Source organism: Callorhinchus milii, unplaced genomic scaffold, assembly GCF_018977255.1.
Source record: "Callorhinchus milii isolate IMCB2004 unplaced genomic scaffold, IMCB_Cmil_1.0 Scaffold27, whole genome shotgun sequence".
Taxonomy (NCBI): domain Eukaryota; kingdom Metazoa; phylum Chordata; class Chondrichthyes; order Chimaeriformes; family Callorhinchidae; genus Callorhinchus; species Callorhinchus milii.
The window spans coordinates 4,699,190-4,718,928 of NW_024704768.1; the positions used below are offsets into that span (position 1 = coordinate 4,699,190).

The window sequence follows — 19,739 nt, forward strand, 5'->3', positions numbered from 1 at the left end:
AGAACACACTGCAAAGTGTAGTGACTGTGTGTTTTGTGGGCGAAACAAGGGGGCAGCCAACTGCACACAGCGGCGTCCTCACAAACAGTCGTGGATTGAGTGACCCAAATTATTACTAATTCTTTACTGTTTGCCAATCGATTCATAACTAGGTTCCTACTTACTAAACCAGAGGCGTGTGCCTGGGGAGTAATAATAGTAATAATAATTGGGTCACTCAATCCACGGCTGTTTGCGGGGCGCTGCTGTGCGCAAATTGGCTGCCGCGTTTCGCCCACAAAATATACACGGTCACTACACTCGAGGGTGAAACAACAACAACAACAACAACTTACAACAACAAAGATAACAATCCTCGCATTTGACACAGAGCCTTATCAGGTCTTCGAGACGTCTCACAGAATACAGCGTGAAGTGTAGTGACTGTGTGTTTTGTAAAATCCTGTGGTGGTGGTGGTGGTTGTTGTTGTTGTAACCGCCCTGTCGCAAAACGGCGCGAGTTAGCCGCGGAGGCGGTGACGTGCGACTGACCTCGTTTGAGACCCCCCAGTTCGGCCGAACTGTTATCTCGGACCCGACACACGAATGTACACATTTCCATCTCGTTCTCATTCCGATGGTGCAATCCGTACGTCTGTAACAACAACGACAACGACGACAACGTCACATCGAGCCCGGTTTAAGGCGGAGACTGCGAGGAGGTTCAGGAGGTTAAGAGTCTCACCTGGATCTCAAACCCAAACGTTTCGGTGTCCTGCTTCTCCAAGTAGATAACTTTCCTTCAGGACGAGAAGAGGAAAACAGGGTTAACAGGGATCTAACCCCTGAGCCACAGGGAACTCCTCAAAGAATGATACCAATCTTATACTCCAACTTACTTTTCGTGCTCAGAAGCTCCCGTCAGCGATCGCCATTTCATCAAAGACCCCTGTGAGGACCAAACGCGACTGAAATGAGACCTCGGTTTGTCAACAAGATCAACAACAAGTAACTTACATTTATTTCTATCGGGTCTTCCACGTGCGGTAGTGTCCAGTGAGTTTGCCTCACACTGAACCTGACAAGATGGCACTTTCTCCTCAACACACGAGAGATTTTATCTCTTCACCAATAACAATAATAATCCTTGCCTTTGACACAGCGCCTTATCACGTTGTCGAGAAGCCTTTCCAGAACTTCACTGTAAAGTGCGGGCAACTGTGCGTTTGGTGGGCGAACAGCGACGTCCCCACAAACATTCGTGGAGCGAGTGAGTGAGCGAGTGAGAGAGAGAAAGAGAGAGAGAAACTCCCTTATGCCTTCATATTTGCTGCCAAAACCCCCTTAAAAGGATATCGTTTGGGCCGTTCCTTTGATAAATGCCTTACAGACTCCCCCTTGACTCCCCCTCTGAGCTCCCCAAGGTGTACGTGAGATGATCTGAGATGTTGGGGACGTGGTGAGTTTGCCAATTGACACGCTCAAGATACGGTGACGAGGGTTCAAAAGCTTTGTGTTTGTAAACAGGAACTCCAAAGGGCGAGGCTGGGTCTTTAAGGAATAAAAAATTCCTGGTATGAGTATGTCTACATTACAGTGAAGGAAATTCTTCACATTAATTGGCTTCCCTGGATATGTCTCGCTCTGTGACAGATCTAGTAATCCACGCCTTAAAGTCCGGCAATGATCCTTGCATTTCCTACAGCGCCTTATCACGTCATCGAGACATCTCGATAAGGCATTGGGGAGTCCTGCAGCTCAGGGATTAGACCCCTCGCCTCGCAAGCGAGAGACCTGGGTTCAATTCCTGAGTGGAACAGGTCAGGGCAAAACCTTAGGGAAGTTTCCTTACTCCACACACACACACATACACACACACACGCGTGTGCACGCCTCTGTTCACCAGCAGTAACTAAGAACCCGGTTGTTAGTCGATTGGCGGATCGCTTTCCGGGGATAATAATCCCGTTAAAAATAATAATAATTTGGTCACTTCAATGCGCGGCTGTTTGTGGGGACGCTGCTGTGCGCAATTGGCTGCCGCGTTTCGCCCACAAGAAGCACAGTCACTACACTGTACAGTAGATCCTGTGAAACTGGTTCCGACTTAGATTCTGCCAGACTTCAGAGCGGGCACAGGACTATTGTGGTTTGTTCCATTGGAATAACATTAGCCGCGAGCAGAGATATTTGAATACCTATTTATACAGGGAGTCACATGCAGTGCATGTCAGGCACACACAAGCCTTTGTATTTTCAGTTGACGAAGGCAAGAGATTTACATGCAAGCGGAGGGGTGGGGGGCAGGCACGGGGGGTGTGGGTGGGTGGGGGGGGGGGCGGTGTTAGGGCAGAGGAATCTCATATGAATCAGACCTGCTTAATCCCAACCCCCCCCCCCCATCCACCACTTCCATTACCCCCCTCCCTCTCCCCATCCCTCGCCCACCCCACCAAAGGCAACTCTCCAGTTCAGATCTCTGAGCCGAGTGAATAATCCTTTCGCTGTGATTGGGGCTCAACAACAACAACAACAGCAGCAGCAGCAGCAGCAGAAGCTCTCACACACACACACACACACGCGCACCCCTCATGCCATGCAAAGCCGACTGATTGTTTCTGGGGGAATCGTTGGCCAAGACACTGCGAGAGAGAGAGAGAGAGAGAGAGAGAGAGACTCTCTTCTCTTTTCCCAACAGCGCTGTGGCCGATCTTCAACATCCACTTGAACAGAGCACAGACGGGGAATGAGGTTTCAAGCTTCTGACTCGGAGGAGGCGAGAGCGTGAGCGACCGAGGCCAGGCTGGCACTGAGACGAAAGTTAAATCAACGTGGAGAGGAGAGGAGGGGAGAGGAGAGGAGGGGAGAGGGAGATGATTCGGTCTGACAGGATCGGGGACTGAGGAAATGACTATGGCTGAGTCTTTGAGGGAAGATTCCAATATCGTGCCCGGCTCAATCTGCTTCCAATCAGACTAAAATATAATGAAACCCATCTCACAGCCTCAGAGATAGTGGCTTCTCCCCACCCACCCACCCACCCCACCCCCGCCCCGCCTTATTCAGCGGGACTCAACAACAACATCCCCGACTGTTTGTGGGGACGTCGCTGGGTGCGATTGGCTGCTGCGTTTCGCCCACAAAGGGTCACTCCACATTACAGTGTTATCCTGTGAAGCGCTTTGAGACGTCTCGAAGATGGGATAAGGCGCCGGGTCAAATGCCAGGATTATTATTATTATTACATTCATCCGTGATATATAAGGTCATGGACTAAGAAAAAAAAAAGGGGTTTTGTTTTGGAGAGTGAGGTGTCAGCATTGAGTCATTAACAGTGAGGAGACGGACTTCCCTCTTTCGGTCCTAAATGCTTCACTGCAAAGGCTCTTGAGGGGAAGTGAAACTTTGCACAGTCACTGGGTGAGCCTCAGCTTCACCACAACAACAACAACTTGCATTTAGACTGCGCCTTTCATGGGCAGGTTAACCACCTGAACTGTGTCCGGATGAGGCATTCTGTTTGTTGGGATATTGATAATAAATAATAATAACAATCCTTGCATTTGATTGCGGCGCCTATCGCTTCTCGTGGGACGTCTCGAAGCCCCTTCACAGGATAGACCCAGTGCGAAAGGCGCTGCGTCAGACACAAGGCTTATGAATCATTGAATCTTACAGCGCAGAAGGAGGCCATTCGGCCCATCGTGCCTGTGCCTTCTCTTTGAGAGACCTACCAGCTAGTCCCACTCCCCCAATTCCCACCCCCCCCACCCGCCCCTCCACCTGCTCTCACCCCACAGCCCCCGCACATTGTTCCTTCTCTCTCCAATTCCCTTCCAATTGAACTTGTAATTGCTAAGGTCCCGCTGTACTGTCAGCGACAAAAGGAAATGCTGGGGTCAAGAGCCAGGCTCGCCATTGTGTCCAGACTCCACAAAAATAGTTTTCCCATTAATAATCCCACCTCTGGTTGGGATTCTAAGGAATTTGAGATTGTTTTCAAACCCCATTGTTCAATCGCCTCTCACTTAAAAGCGGAATAACTTCATTTCCCCCCCAAAAAATGCAAAAATAACATTTCTTTTTATATACATATACTTAAATATATATAAGCCCCACACACACCACCCCCCCCCCCCCCCACACCCCACACACCACACACACAGACGTTTTATATACAGTATTTATACAGAGGAGAGAGAGAGAGAGAGATCAAGGGAAAATGGGGCGAGATATCTGGAGAGAGGTAGATTAGAGGAGAGAGAGGGGGAGATAACAGAGAGAGAGTGGGAGAGAGAAATCAGAGGAGAGAGGGAGATCAAGGGATAGAGAGAAAGGCTCAAAGAGAGAGAGAGAGAGATCACAAGTCACATTTCTGAAACAAAAATGATCCAAGGAGAGAGGGGAGAGAGAGATCAGAGATTTGAGAGAGAGAGAGAGAGATCAGAGGAGAGAGAGAGAGGAAGAGTTGAGGAGGAAGAGAGCTGAAAGAAGAGAGAGATCAGAGGAGAGACAGAGAGAGAGAGATAGAGATCAGAGGAGAGAGAGGGGGAGAGAGATCAGAGGAGAGAGGGGGAGAGAGATCAGAGGAGAGAGAGGGAGAGAGATCAGAGGAGAGAGATGGAGAGAGATCAGAGGAGAGAGAAAGAGAGAGGGAGGGAGGGAGAGAGATGGAGGGAGAGGGGGGGAGAGAGAGAGATGGAGGGAGAGGGGGGAGAGAGGGAGAGGGGGGGAGAGAGAGAGATGGAGGGAGAGGGGGGGAGATAGGGAGAGGGGGGGAGACAGAGAGAGATGGAGGGAGAGGGGGGGAGAGAGGGAGAGGGGGGGAGACAGAGAGAGATGGAGGGAGAGGGGGGGAGACAGAGAGATGGAGGGAGAGGGGGGGAGAGAGGGAGAGGGGGGGAGACAGAGAGAGATGGAGGGAGAGGGGGGGAGACAGAGAGAGATGGAGGGAGAGGGGGGGAGAGAGGGAGAGGGGGGAAGACAGAGAGAGATGGAGGGAGAGGGGGGAGACAGAGAGAGATGGAGGGAGAGGGGGGAGACAGAGAGAGATGGAGGGAGAGGGGGGGGGAGAGTTTGGCTGAAGTTGACTTACCTGTTTGGGATTTCGAGGTAATGTCCCTCCAGAGTAAGCGAGAACCCTATAGAGATCCGACTTGCGCGTCTGTGTCTGTGTGTGGGGGTGTGAGTGGGTCTGTGGGTGGGTCTGTGTGTGGGGGTGTGGGTGGGTCTGTGTGTGGGGGTGTGTGTGGGTCTGTGTGTGGGGGTCAGGCTCAGACTGGCATCTGTAGCTGCGAGTGTCAGCTCTGGAGTCCTGGTCGGTGGAGATGGTGGGGATGGTGGGGATGGAGGAGATGGTGGAGATGGTGGGGATGGTGGGGATGGAGGAGATGGTGGGGATGGAGGAGATGGTGGGGATGGAGGAGATGGTGGGGATGGAGGAGATGGTGGGGATGGAGGAGATGGTGGAGATGGTGGAGATGGAGGAGATGGTGGAGATGGAGGAGATGGTGGAGATGCTGCTGTCCTGGTGGTGACGAGATAACCTCTTCACTCTTTGGAAAGTCATATCCAAACTGAGGTCATAGCTCCAAACCTTCCCCTCGAGTTGAAAATAATATATAAATAACACACACACACGAGAGAGAGAGGGAGAGAAAGATCAAAGGGAATCAGAATTTTCTTTCCAACCAGACTTCTCTCTCTTCTCTCTCTCACTCTCTCTTCTCTTTTCTTTCGTGTCCACCAAACTCTTTTTGTCTGTGTGTCTCTGCGTCTCTGTGAGTTTGTGTCAACGGAAGAACTTCTCCCCCACGTGGTAAAATAAAATACTGGTCAAACAGTCCTTTATTACTGCTTCCCATTCTGATATCAATCTTAACACAAACACACCCCCACATACACACACACAAACACACCCCCACATACACACACACAAACACACCCCCACATACACACACACAAACACACCCCCACATACACACTCCCACACATCCCCCACATACACACTCCCACACATCCCCCACAAACACACTCCCACACACACACACCCACATAGACAAACACACACACACCCACACATACACACCCCCACATACACACTCCCACACATCCCCCACAAACACACACCCCCCCCACAAACACACTCCCACACACACACCCCCACATACACACTCCCACACATCCCCCACAAACACACTCCCACACACACACACCCACATAGACAAACACACACACACCCACACATACACACCCCCACATACACACTCCCACACACCCCCCACAAACACACACCCCCCCACAAACACACTCCCACACACACACACACCCACATACACACTCCCACAAACACACACACGAATACACACACACACATCCCCACACCCACCCACACATACACACATATACACACACCCACACACATACACACTCCCACAAACACACCCCCCCCACATACACTCCCACACATCCCCCACATACACCCCCCCCCACAAACACACACCCCCACATACACACTCCCACACACCCCCACGTACACACTCCCACACATCCCCCACATACACACACACACCCACATCCCCACTCCCACACACACACCTCCACATTCCCACACATACACACTCCCACCCCCACTCACACACCCACACACACCAACTCCTCCTCACCTATTCTATTGACTTGTCTTTTTTTCCCCACCTGTACAATTAATTAATCGATTACTGATAATCAATTAATCAATCAATCGCTAATGAATTCATTCATTGATGGATTGATGATAATCCTTGTGTGAGACCCTGCGCCTGTATCACGTCTTCGGGATCCACCAATCGGCTAACAACCGGGTAAACAGAGGCGTATGTGTGTGTGTGTGCGCGTAGAGTAAGGACACTTGTCTAAGGTTTCGCCCCGACCTTCCCGGGAATCGAACCCGGGTCCTCTCGCTTGTGAGGCGAACTGAGCCACAGGACCCCACAAATTTAGAAAAGCAAGTGGAGAACGGCATAAAAACTGCAAAGCTCTCCCAGGCTTCACATCCACAGAGGAACACGGCCCAGAAAGTAGGAAGTGTTGTCAAACAGCATTGTACATGAACCACATTTGGGAAATGGGTTCAGTTTTGCTTTTCAGACGTGAGGAAGGACATTGTGGCAATAGAGACAGAGAGAGCACAGCGGGGGGGGGGGGGGTTGGGGGTTTGGGGGGGAAGGTGGGGGGAGAAGAGGGTCAGCCGAGGAGGAATAAGATAGGACACAGAGCGAGCAATGGTAGACCTGTAATGAGAATCTTTGGCCATTGCCGTGAACTGGTGATCCCCCAAATTCCCATTGTAATAATAATAATCCTTTATACTCGATACAGCGCTTTCTTCTCCATCGTCGAGATGCCTCAAAGCGATTCATGGGATTCGCTGTTAAGTGTAGTGACTGTGTATTTTGCGGGCGGAACGCGGCAGCCAATCCCGCCCGGCGGAGTCCCCACAAACAGCCGTGGGTTGAAGGGACCAATTTTGTTATTGTTTTCCTTAAGGAATTGTTAGCGTAGAGGAATGTGACAGAAAATCGCAAAAACAAGTGAGAAATAGGCTCTGATGTTTCTAATTTAAATTTCAGAGAAGCCGGACTTTCATTTGATAGTCTCTCTCTCTCTCTCCATCCGTTGCCCCCCCCCCAATCCCCAACTTTCCTTCCTCCACTGAGTGAACAAGGTTTATAGTTAAGATTCTTTGATGTTGGGAGGAAATGGGAGGGAGGGAGAGAGAGAGAGAGCATCTGTTTGTAATGAGCAGAAAATTAAACCTTAAACCAGAACTTTGTTGCTTCTCAGTGACTCAACGCTGCTAATGAACTCCTGCTCTCTTCCTCTCTCTCTCTCTCTCCCCCCTTCTCTCTCTCTCTCCCTCGACTCGTGGACAGTCAGTGACTCCCTCTATCCGTTGCAGGGGTGAGATCAGTGAAGGCTGACAATCCGATTAAAGGGCACGAGACCTGACCCGTAGCAACACATGACATTTACTCGGAGCCTTTCACGTCGGAAGGACGACCCAAGGCGCTGGACAGTCAAGGATTTGGACCCGAGCTGGGGGTCCAGATCAGGAGGCCGGTGGGGGGGGGGGGGGGTTGGGAACAGGGAGGGTAGGGGTAAGGCAGGGAGGATCTTGAGATGGGCCTTGAGAGACCTTGGGGGCAGCCAGGTTTACATGGAGTTAGCAGATCAGGGAGGGAGGAGGGGAGGGAGGTTGGAGTAGGAACTGTCCACTCTCGCTACTAGGCTACTGCAATCGTAACGCAGCCCATCTGGTGACCCTCTGCTGGGGAGAAAGAGCGCAAACTGCATTCCCCAGGGAAATCCATGTGAATGCGAAAGCCTCAGCAGTTTGGTTCGGAGACTGAGGCAGGGACTGTGAGTGTGTCAGAAACACATAGCGACCAAAATAATACTCTGTGGTGAGCGTCTGCGTCTGCGTCCGTCTGTGTGGTTCTCAGTCACTCACGTGTTCCATCTTACAATGTTTCTGTTTTTTATTCTTCCCTCTTCTGTCTTATCCTATTCTTTTTTTCTTTCTCTCTCACTTTCCTCACTTCTCTCTCTCTCTCCATCTCTTTCTTTCCCTCTTTCCTTGGCTTCTCTCCAGCTTTGCTTGTTCTCTCTGTTTCCGTCACATCAAGGCTCGATTATGGAAATTCCCTCCTCATCGGTCTTCCCAACTCTTCCCTTCACAAGCGGCAGATCATCCAAAACTCTGCAGCTCATGGACTCTCGCGCACCAGACTCTGCAACCCCACCCCGCCCCCACGCTTGGATCCTGAGCCCTGACTCCAGCGCCTTGGGACGTCCTCCCAACGTGAAAGGCGCTTTACCAGCGTAATTTGGTACAGTATTGTATTATGTATCTTCCTCACTTCCATCAGAGCTGTTCCCCCTTTACAAAGAGACCTTATAAGGTGAGGTGAGGTGACCTTATAAAGAGTATAAGGGGTTACACAAAGATGTGGGAAACTAAACAGGAACGATACTTTCGGATGAAATTATTTTTCCGAATAGGAATAGGGAACCAGGGTTAAACATCTCATCCGAAGGACGGCAGCTCCAACAGTCCAATCCGATCACCGCACTGGAGCGTCAGCCTCAACAGTGTGGGTTTCAAGTCCCTGACAGAACACTATGAACCCACAAACTTCCAACTCCGAGGCCAACCGAGCGAAAACACACACACATTGGTAATAAACTGAGTGAGAGCTCCCCCTGGTGCGAGCGGTGGCACCCACCGTCCAGGACTCTCGTCGCTGGAATTCCTTCGAATAATAATCCTTGCATTTGATGTAACACACAATACGGTGTAAAGTGCAGTGACTGTGCCATTTGGTGGGTGAAACGCGGCAGCCAATTGCGCACAGCAGCGTCCCACAAACAGCCGTGGATTGAGCGACCAATTTGGAGGGATTTTTGGAGTGATTATTACTCCCGGAAAGTGATCCCCCAATCGACTAACAACCGGGTTCCTACCAATAGCTGGTAAACAGGGGCCGTGCCGTGCGTGTGGAGTAAGGAAACTTACCCGGGAATCGAACCCGAGTTCTCTGCCTTGCGAGGCGAGTGCTCTAACCAATACGCTACAGGACTCCAGTTTGTATTAATGCAAGAGGGAGACGGACTCAAGGATCTGAGGAGAGACGGGATTAGAGAGAAGCAGGTGGAGGAGAGAGCAAGTGAGGTTTTGGAAGGAGGGGGAAGAGATAGAGAGAGACAGACACAGAGACACAGAGAGAGGGACACAGCCTAGACGGTGAGCTCAAAGTCCCGACTCGCCGCGGAAGGGACATCAAGCGAGCGAGACGCACGCAAAAGAAAATCACATCGACGAACATGTGAAAAAATGTCTCTTTATTGTTTAATATGTACAACCTTTTGTGACAGACACAATATACGAGTTAAAACAGTCATTTTTTTTAAATATACAGTATATGTGTGTGTGTGGTGTGTGAGAGGGGATCGGAGTGGGGGAAAGAAAAATGAGCCCAAAATCTTGTTGGGTCTCACGGAGAAAACTGGCAAAGGGGGTGGGGGTGGTGTCTGTCTCCCGAACATCCCCCCTCAGGACGCACAATAGGAATTCAAAGCTGATCCGGAGTGTTTTTAAGCCAAAATAATGTAATCAGGAATTGAATAAAGTTAAATTAACCCCCACCCCCCCTCCCCTGCCCTACTCACCCCCACCCCCCCTCACAGATTGAAGCTCATTTCCAAAAGACACCCCCACAAGACACAAGGCAGAGAAAAAACTCTACAACATTCAGTCCACAAGTCTCCAGTCTGCCAAGTAGAGAATTTCTTTGCCTCCCCCCCATTTTGTGTGGGAGGGAGGGGAGGGGGGGGTGAGGAGTCAGTACAGCATTTAAATCCTTCTTAGCAGCATTAAGAATATATATTTTTTAAAAAATGAAACCGTTTCCTCTCTGCGATAGCGCAGAGACTGTTATCAAATGAATCAGGGGGCGAGAGACCGTGTGTGCGTGTGTGTCTGTGTGTCTGTGTGTGAGAGAGAGTGTGCGCGCGTGTGTGTGAGAGAGAAAAAACACACACAGCAACAACAACTCTCTCTCCTTTTTTTTACACAGTAGTCATTGAACGTATTACCAAGGCGGTCAAAAAAAAAAGAACACAATCATTTTTGTTTCACATCAAAACCAAAGTATTTGCATTTACAATAATTTCGACTAGCAATACCGTGAGGTAAAGTGTTAAAATACAAAGGGAGCTTTCAGTAGTTTTTGCTAAGAGAGAGAGAGAGCGACAGAGAGAGAGAGAGAGAGAGCGCGGAGAGGAGAGAGAAAGGGACTGAGAGACACAACAGTCAATAACTCCACTATCCTATCATCGCTCACCTCCATCAGTGGTCTTCAATGCCATCGTCAACTGAATCCAGTGTTTGATCAAATAAAGGGGTTGACACACATAGTGTTTCAGACCAGTTCTCCCCCATCCCACCCTCAGAAAATCTCTCCTCTAACCCAAACACAGGCAAAGACGTTGCCCTTTTAACGAGTCCGGAGGGTGAGCGCCACCTCGAAAGCCAAACCCCACCACCTCCTCACCTGTCAGCCGTCATTTAGTGCCTCCAATATGGCCAAGGGTAATGGAGAGGAGAGGGGGGGGGAGAGGGGAGAGGGAGCGAGAAGGGGAGAGGGTACGTTTCACATCTTTCCCAGCAGGTTTGACAAGAATAGTACAAATTTAGGGCAAGGCGGGGTGGGGGTGGGGGTGGGGTGGATGTGAGGAGGGAGTGTTTTAATGTTTGGGCTCGTTGCCCCCAACGCACATTCTGGGGGTTCTCCCCCCCCACCAACCCCTCCAAAGCCTTTAAGGTGTGAACTAGGGCTGAGATTTTCATAAGGAAAATGTCCCATCGATCATTTGTCCAGTTAGCGACTCGCGAAGACTACAGTGGTTGAGACTGCGGAGTGGGGGTGGGAAAGCTAAGACATTGTAGACTTGTTTTGCTTCTCCCCCTACCCTTTCCCTCCCTCCCTCTCCACCCACACACCCACCCGCCCTCATCTTCCTCCCGCAGCCCCCCCCCCCACCCCCGCTCACCCACCCCGCACCCGCCCGCCCGCAAACAGGCAGCAAAGAAAAATACCTTCCAGTTTTACGTCTCGTCAGCCGGTTTCTCTCCCTGTGCGAGTGAGGTAGACTTCACAAGCTGACGATTATTTTTTTGCAGGGGGTGGGTGGGTCGCTCGGAGTCTTGGAGGACCTCATTCCCCTCCCTCCACCCCCCCACATCCCGTTTCTCCCCCCCCCCCCCCCCAACCGTTAGATCTTGATGTCCTCCTGGATACTGAGTTGGGATAAAGCCTTCTTGATGCGTAAAGCGTTGAGCCGGGCTGAGCTATTGGCATACCAACATTCCATCATGATCTTTGCCATCACTCTCAGCACCTGGGTGGGGGTGACGGGGTGGGTGGGCGGTGGGGGGGGGAAGTGGGGGGAGTGGGGAGGAAGGGGGGGGAGAAGGGAAACAAAAATCACACAAGGGAGAATCATCAACGTTCGGCCTTGCGATTGGCCACTCAGGTCATCCGATATAATCACAATAATATCAGTAATAATCCTGGGGTTTGACCCGGCGCCTGATCACGTCTTCGGGACGTCTCGAAGCGCTTCATGGGATACACCGCAAAGTGAAGTGACTGTGTGTTTTGGGCGCGAAACGACATTCCAAACGACGACAATGGCAACAGCGAATTGGGGGTGAGTGGGACTAGTTGGGGGAGTGGGAAGGGCCGAATGGCCTCCTTCTTCAGAATTGTATATTCTCACCTCGTTCGATTGCCAGAAGTTGGGGATGTTGGGCCTGAGGTTCTGCTCACAAACCACCTTCCTCATCTCCTCTATGGAGGGGTCAGAGGGCACGAGGTCAAAGTACGGTAACTGATATTCCTCGTGGACTCCTGCGGGGACAGAGAAAGAGGGAGTCACAGATTATCATCCCTGGAAATCCTTCCGAGTTCCTTACTTGCTGCTGGGCCAACAGGCGTGTGTGTGGAGGAAGGAAACCAGTAGAGTAAAGCGGAGTAAAGAGCTCCAGTGAGGGAGCGAGGCCCCAGCATAGAGATGATGGCGAGAAAGAGAGAGCGAGAGAGAGCACAGGGGAATGGGGTTAGAGTAGAGAGCTCCAGTGGGGGAGTGAACCTCAGCACAGACATGATGGCGAGAGAGAGAGAGCGAGAGAGAGAGAGAGCGCAGGGAATGGGGTTTGAGTAGAGAGCTCCAGTGGGGGCTTCCACAAGGGAACAGACAGTGTAGGACAGTGAGATGGGGGGGGCGGAGGGAGGAGGGGGGGGGTGGTCGTGAGGTTACCTCCTGTGGAACATCTGCGTGCTGTCTCCCAGTACACCAAACCCAGGGCGTAAACGTCAGCGCATTTGAACGAGTCAAAGTGTTTCATGTTGATTGTCTCGTCCAGCACTTCTGGGGCCATGTACCTTCACGTCATGAGAGAGACATTAACGTCACCATCAACACAAAACAAACCGAAAATAATACATGTGTGTCTGTGGAGTAAGGAAACTTTCCTAAGGTTTCACCCTGACCTGCCGGGGAATCAAACCTGGGTCCTCTCTCTCTGTGGTGAGGTGAGGGGAGACGAGGGCTCTCACCCCTGAGCTACAGGGGGAGACGTTACGCCACACGAAGGGTCCCGAGCAAAATCATTCACACTAATAACCGCGAATGGGACGTTCCAACCCAAGCCCACACCAGCCTCGCCGACCACTGCGCCACAGGGACTAACACAACCAGCGATATAACGTAAACTCCACCAGCGAGGGAGGGAGGGGAGGGGCAGAGGAGGGAGGGAGGAAGGGAGGGAAGGCGGGAGGGAGGTACCGTTTGGTGCCCACTCTCTGATTGGGGGCGATGTCGATGGTGTCAGTGAGTGAGTCGTGCCTCACAGCGAGGCCCAGATCCGCAATGGCGCACGTCCCGTTCTTCTTCACCAGAATGTTCTTCGATTTCAGGTCCCGGTGAGCGATCCCCGGTTTCCCTGCGGAGCGGAGAACCCAGACTCCTCATTCCTAACCTCTCCCAGCACACCGACAACAACAACAACTTGCGAGAGGGGGTGGGGAGGGGCGCGGAGGCCCCAACTCTCCTCGGCAACGGGTACTGGACAATCGGGATAAAATAAGACACCTGTAATGACGGTGTAAAGAGGACTCGGGAGTTTGTTTCGGGGAGTGAGCGGCTGATGGTGGAGTGGACGGTTTGAGGGACAAACCGCGGCCGGAGGCAGATGAGCAGTGAGTTTTAATGTCTCATCCGAAGGACGGCACCTCCTCAAGACAGTGCAACACACACACACTCACCCACACGCTCACCCACACACACACTCACCCACACACACACTCATCCCTACACACACTCACTCACCCACACACTCACTCACCCACACACTCACTCACCCATACACACACTCACCCACACACTCATTCACACATCCACACACTCACTCACCAACACACACTCACTCACCCACACACACCCACTCACTCCCACACACACACCCACTCACTCCCACACCCACACCCACCCCCCAGCGCTGCACTGGAGTGTCAGCCCCCGACCTGCGCTCTTACCCTGAGTTCCCACGATCTCCATGTGCAGGTGGGCGAGGCCGCTGACGGCCGAGAGCGACAGCTTGATCAGCCCCTCCACCGTCACCGTGTACCTGTTCAGGTAATCGAACAGAGAGCCGTACTCGTGGTAATCCGACACCAGCCACAGCTGTGTCCACGTCCCATTGTCTGTCCGAGGGAGAGGGAGAGGGAGAGTCAGAGAGCGCAGTGCAAACCAGTCACCCGCGCGGGGTCTGTTGGTGGGTGGAACGCGGTACAGCAATGTCTCCCGCAAGCGGTGTGTGGGTGGAGGTGTGGTGGGTGGGTGCGTGTGTGGGTGTGAATGTGGATGGGTGTGTGGGTGGGCGTGTGCTTGTGTGTGGGTGTGTGTGTATGTGGGTGTGTATGGGTGGGTGTGGATCGTTGTGTATTTGTGGGTGGGTGTGTGTGTGTGAAAGAGAGAGGGGGGAAAGAGAGAGCAGAGAGAGGAGAGCGAGTGAGACTTGGTGTGTCTCACGGCACGGACCCGGTTTGTACGCCCACGGACTCGCCACTCGCCTTTGTTGTCGGCCGCGATGAAGCCGAGGATGTTCTCGTGCCTCAACATGATGGTCTGGTAAATCTCCGCCTCCCGGAACCAGGACCGTTCCTCGCGGGAGGAGAAGATTTTCACCGCCACGTCCCCTCCTCGCCATTTCCCTCTCCACACCTCCCCAAACCGACCCTTCCCGATGATCTCCTGCAGCACAATGGTCCTGGCGATGGTGCGCTGGACAAACAGGGGCAAACCTGCAGCGAGAGGGAGGGGGAGAGGGAGAGCGGTAGAGAGAGAGAGAGAGAGAGGGGGGAGTGATGTAGAGAGAGGGGTAGAGAGAGAGGGTAGGGAGGGAGAGAGAGATGAGGGAGAAAAAAAAGGGATGAGAGAAAAGGAGAGAAATGGGGGGTGGGGGGAGAGAGAGAGGGGGTGGTGGTGGGGGGGAGGAGAGAGAACATTTACGTTACATGCACGGACATTTACAGCACAGAACGAGGCCATTTGGTCCATCGAGTCTACCCCAGAGCGAGCTGTCCATTCAACACCGCTGCCCCGCCCAATCCCCACACTCCCCTTCAAGCCTCGGTGGGGTGAGTGGGGGGGGGTCGGGGAAGGGGAGGGTGGGGGGGAAAGGGAGGAAAAGTGGGAGAAAGGTTAGCGAAAGTCCCCAATAATGGTAGAGGCGTCCATCCGTACCAGAGCCCGATCCGGAGGTGGTCATATCAAACATGAGGTCTTTCAGGGTCTTGCCCTCGGAGATGAACATGTGGTCGCATGAGGCCTCCTCGATGTCCAGCTGGTTGCGGTGGTGGTACGCTCGCTGGTAATGGCACAGGAATACGGTGACCATCAGCAGCAGACACACCAGGAAGACTGGCCCGGCAATCACAGCCGCCAGCTCCACCGGCCCCCACCCCTCCACCTTCCTGCCTGAGGGACACAGCAAAGCCAACAAGCACACAGTCACTTTGGGCTTCGTCGTACACAGATGTACAGTCACTACACTCCAAAAAACTAACAATATCCTCACTCAATCTGCACGTGTCTGTCTATTTAATGTGTATTTGTTTGTTTATTTATTTACCCCCCAGCCCGGGTGCGTATCTCTGACTGCGCCTTGGGGCGTCCTCCCGATGTGAAAGGCGGTTTACCAGTGTAAGTTTGTTGTTGTTGTTTGTGGGCGCAATCGGCTGCCGCGTTTCACCCACAAAATATATACTGTACAGTGTATCCTGTGAAGCGCTTTGAGACGTGATCAGGCGCTGCATCAAATGCCAGAACTATTATTATTATTATTCCTCCCCAATGCCAGAGTGTAACACCCCTCCCCATGCCTTACCCCTCGGCAAGCTCAGTTCCAGTTTGTTACAGAAGTCCTGGTAGCAGCAGATGGTGGTGACGTAATCCTCGTTACTCTGGCAGTAGATGGGGGGCACCAGCTTCTCTGCCGAGACGCACAGACGGATCTCGTGCTGGACCCCATTGATGCGAGACAGGGAGGCCAGACATGCCCCATCCGTCTCGCACGTCTGGTTAAACTTCACACAGTCCTTGCAGAAGCACTTCAACGCTGGACAAGAGGGGAAAGAAACGGAGAGAGAGAGAGTGAGAGAGAGAGAGAGCACTTAGCATATTGCGTGTCGGGTCAGCGAACGTAGGAATTTACCGGACGTAAAAGAAGGCCGAGGAGGTCCGATCCAGTTCGGCTTCAGCCATCCTGGCAGTCGCTTGATCAAACATGTCGTGAACCAGACACGTCGTGTATCTCGCCTCGCGAGTGAGAGGACCTGGGTTCGATTCCCGGGCGGGTCAGGGCAAAAACCTTACTCCCCACACGCGGACTGGCCTCTGTTTACTCAGTAGTAATCAGGAACCCGGTCGTTAGTCGGTTGGCGGATGGCTTTTCCGGGGGTAATAATAATTTAGCCGCTCAACCCACGACTGTTTGTGGGACGCTGCTGTGCGCAATTGGCTGCCGCGTTTCGTCCACAAATTATATTCACTTTACAGTATATTCTGTGAAGCGCTTTTGAGACGTCTCAATGATGTGATGGGGCACTGTATCAAACACATATTATTCTTACTATTATAGCACGAGGTTCAACCCTCAACCCAACCCGATAATCCTATATCCTCTGCTAATGAATACACCCCTCCCCATAAAGTGGGTGGGCGGGCGGTGGGGGTGGGAGAATGAAGGAGAAAGATTATTTCTACACCAACTCCCAGGCAGAAAGTAGCAGAGGGCGAGAGAGAGAGAACACATCTCCCACCCACTCCTCTTTGAGGCTGATGGCCAATGTGGATTTGGTCTCATTGCTGACCTTTTGGAAATGCCACAGACCGAGATACCAGACATCAACACTTTAACCCTTCTACGGGGCGGGACAGACATTAAAAATAAACCACAGAGAGCGAGAGGTGACAGAGACAGAGACAGAGAGAGACAGACAAGAAGACTGACAGACAGACAGCGAGCGAGAGACAGAGGGAAAAACGAAGAGATAGGAATTAAAGCCAATCCTAAAGCCAATCCTAAATAGACTTCACCCAACTGTGGAACCAGAGGACACAGATTTAAGATAATTGGCAAAAAATAATCACTCAGACAGTTTTTTACGGACTGGAACATAGGCCTGAAAGGCTGGTGGGAGCAAACTCAATAACCGCTTCAAAAAGCGAATTGGATCGGGACTTGAAACGAAAAAAAATATGTGAAGGGCTTTGGGTTAACAGCGGCGGGTGGTGGGGGGGCGGGGGGGGGGGGGAGGGCGGGTGAGTGGGACTCGTCGGTGGCTCTTTCAAAGAGCTGGCACAGGCCCGATGGGCCGAATGGCCTCTTTTCTGCACTGTCAAGGTTGTACGAGCGGTGGCGAGGAGCACATTCCAGCAGGGGTCAGTACACATCAATGAGCAGATGATGGTGAGACAGGACAAAGGGACACAATAATAATAAATAATAATCTAATAATAAATAAAGGATAATAATAATAATAACCCTCGTGTTTGATACATCCCAAGTCTCTGAGCTTTGCAGTACAAATCCCATGAGGCGCTTTGAGACATCGGAAGCTGCTGTATCAAATGATTATTATTATTGTATTATTTTTTAAACAACAACAACGACGTGCATCGCTAGCTCTCTGAGACGCCGCTGGGGCAGTTGGCTGCCGCATTGTGCCGCAAAAAGGAATTGGATACAGAGCCTCGTCACGTCTTCGAGACGTCTCAAAGCGCTTCTCAGGATCCGCTGTCAAAAATGAAGCGGCCTCCGAGTGTTAATCATCCAAACCCACTCCCTTAATGGGAATGTGCCCCAACACCAACCGCCTCCAGCCTCCAGAGAGAGCGCGAGGGAGGGAGAGAGAGAGAGAAAGACTGCACCCTACTTCCTGGGTGAAACTTTGTACCAACGCATTACTGGTCGGCTCTCAGTCACTGTGAGTCAACAACATGTCTGACGTCGTGGCCTGGAGCAGAGAGGAGGAGGACACAGACGGACAGACAGACAGACGGACGGACGGACGGACGGGCAGTCGGAACCTGGGAAAAAACTCTGGGCAATTGTTGCAGTAAGACAGCCACACCTGTCAGTGCCTCCAGGTATGAGGCAAGATTTTTTTTCAAAGGAGGGTAGTGATAGCTGTGCAGCCAATGTGCTGTCACTCGTGTGCGTGTGCGCGCGCGCGTGTGCGCGTATGTGTGGATGGGGAGGGAAAGGTGACCAACTAATTCAATTTGGCTCAATTACCTTTTTTTTACCAACAACCGGGTTCCTACTTACTGCTAGGTAAACAGAGACGCACGCGAGTGTGTTTGTGTGTGTGCATGCGCGTGTGTGTGTGCGCACGCCGCGCACGGAGTAAGGGAACTCGCTCTATCAAATCCACGGATTATTTATTTTTATGATATAAATTGAGTTCTCCCAATTGTTCTGTCAGAGAATTATCCCTCCACCCCCCCCCCAACTGCTGTGAACCTGGTCTACCCTCCTCTGGCCGGGAGGGGGGGGGGGTTCGCCTCAGTCACACCCCACCCACCATAAGAGGCCATTCACGGTTACCGTGTGAGCTTTGGCAGAGAGTGGCGCTCAGTCAAAGCACCAGCACTGACCCCACGTACCCTCTCAGTGACACGATCTGTCAATGAAACACAGGTGAGCAGTTTGCCAGATACAAGACCTTTAACCCCAATTGAGCGAAGCACTTGACCTAACTCTTCACACACCCAGCAAGGAGCCACGTCGGATCAAAGGTCAATGATTCCCGTTCCTACCTCCGCCTTGTTCTCTTTCTCTTTCTCTCTCTCGCTCTCTCGCTCTCTCTAGCTAAGCCGGTGTTGGTGACTGCGCACGCAGGTTCCATGCATCGTTGCATCCTCTCAACCTACAGCTAAGGTGCAGGGATCACTCTCGGTACAAGACTAATGAATTATCAATAATAATAATAATAATGATAATCCTTGGACCCGACACAGCGCCTCATCACATCGCTGAGACGTCTCAAAGCGACAGAGTTATACTGCGAAGTGAATTGATTGAATTCTGTGGGTGAAAGGCGCAGCAGCCAATTGCGCACAACAGCATCCACTCCAACAGCCGGGGATTTGAGTGACCAAATTAATTTATATTTTCAAATAAAGCCGGGCTTTGGGAAACCCGTCGATGGCTCCTCTCTTGTTCTCCCTCACTGAACAGGTGGGTTCTCTCTCGTTCTCTCTCTCTCTCTCTCTCTCTCTCCGGAGAAGGAGCACTAATCAGCTTAAAGGCAATTGGTTTAGCAATTCTGGGGTCAACAAGAAGACCTCAAGCAGCGTGGGGAGGGAGGGGGGGAAGTCTTCCACCCCCCAACCTGACCTACTTCTGTTACTAAGTCATTGTGAGTTTGTCAACATTCTCAGTACTCGCCTCTTCACAAAAGCATTGACCTGCCCACTAGTGAAGTCCTGTTGTGAACTGGTTAGAGCACTCGCCTCGCAAGCGAGAAGGACCCAGGTTCGATTCCCGGCCGGGTCAGGGCGAAACCCAAGGCAGGTTTCCCTATTTCACACACACACAAACCCACACACACACACACACACACACACACTCAATCCACTGTTGTGTCACA

At 51.9% G+C, this 19,739-nt stretch overlaps 2 protein-coding genes across 2 annotated transcripts in view; both read right to left on the reverse strand.

The window, feature by feature from the left end:
- The window catches only part of tamalin (trafficking regulator and scaffold protein tamalin), a 13,111-nt gene extending 2,025 nt beyond the window's left edge, over nucleotides 1-11,086 (reverse strand). Inside the window, exons 1-5 of the mRNA XM_042344168.1 lie at nucleotides 11,073-11,086; nucleotides 5,075-5,189; nucleotides 879-928; nucleotides 725-779; nucleotides 532-634 (exon numbers count right to left, since the gene is read on the reverse strand). Of these exons, the coding sequence (XP_042200102.1) occupies nucleotides 532-634; nucleotides 725-779; nucleotides 879-928; nucleotides 5,075-5,189; nucleotides 11,073-11,086 (337 nt within the window). The remainder of the gene's footprint in view (nucleotides 1-531; nucleotides 635-724; nucleotides 780-878; nucleotides 929-5,074; nucleotides 5,190-11,072) is intronic.
- Nucleotides 11,087-11,779: 693 nt separating this feature from the next.
- On the reverse strand, nucleotides 11,780-16,201 carry LOC103174184 (activin receptor type-1B-like; the record flags this gene model as incomplete). Its single annotated transcript, XM_042344403.1, is given in 8 exon segments — nucleotides 11,780-11,919; nucleotides 12,301-12,431; nucleotides 12,841-12,965; nucleotides 13,369-13,525; nucleotides 14,118-14,285; nucleotides 14,655-14,885; nucleotides 15,328-15,561; nucleotides 15,971-16,201. Coding segments are annotated over 8 exon segments (1,403 nt in total), but the record flags the coding sequence as incomplete, so codon positions are not given.
- Between the last annotated feature and the right edge of the window lie 3,538 nt (nucleotides 16,202-19,739).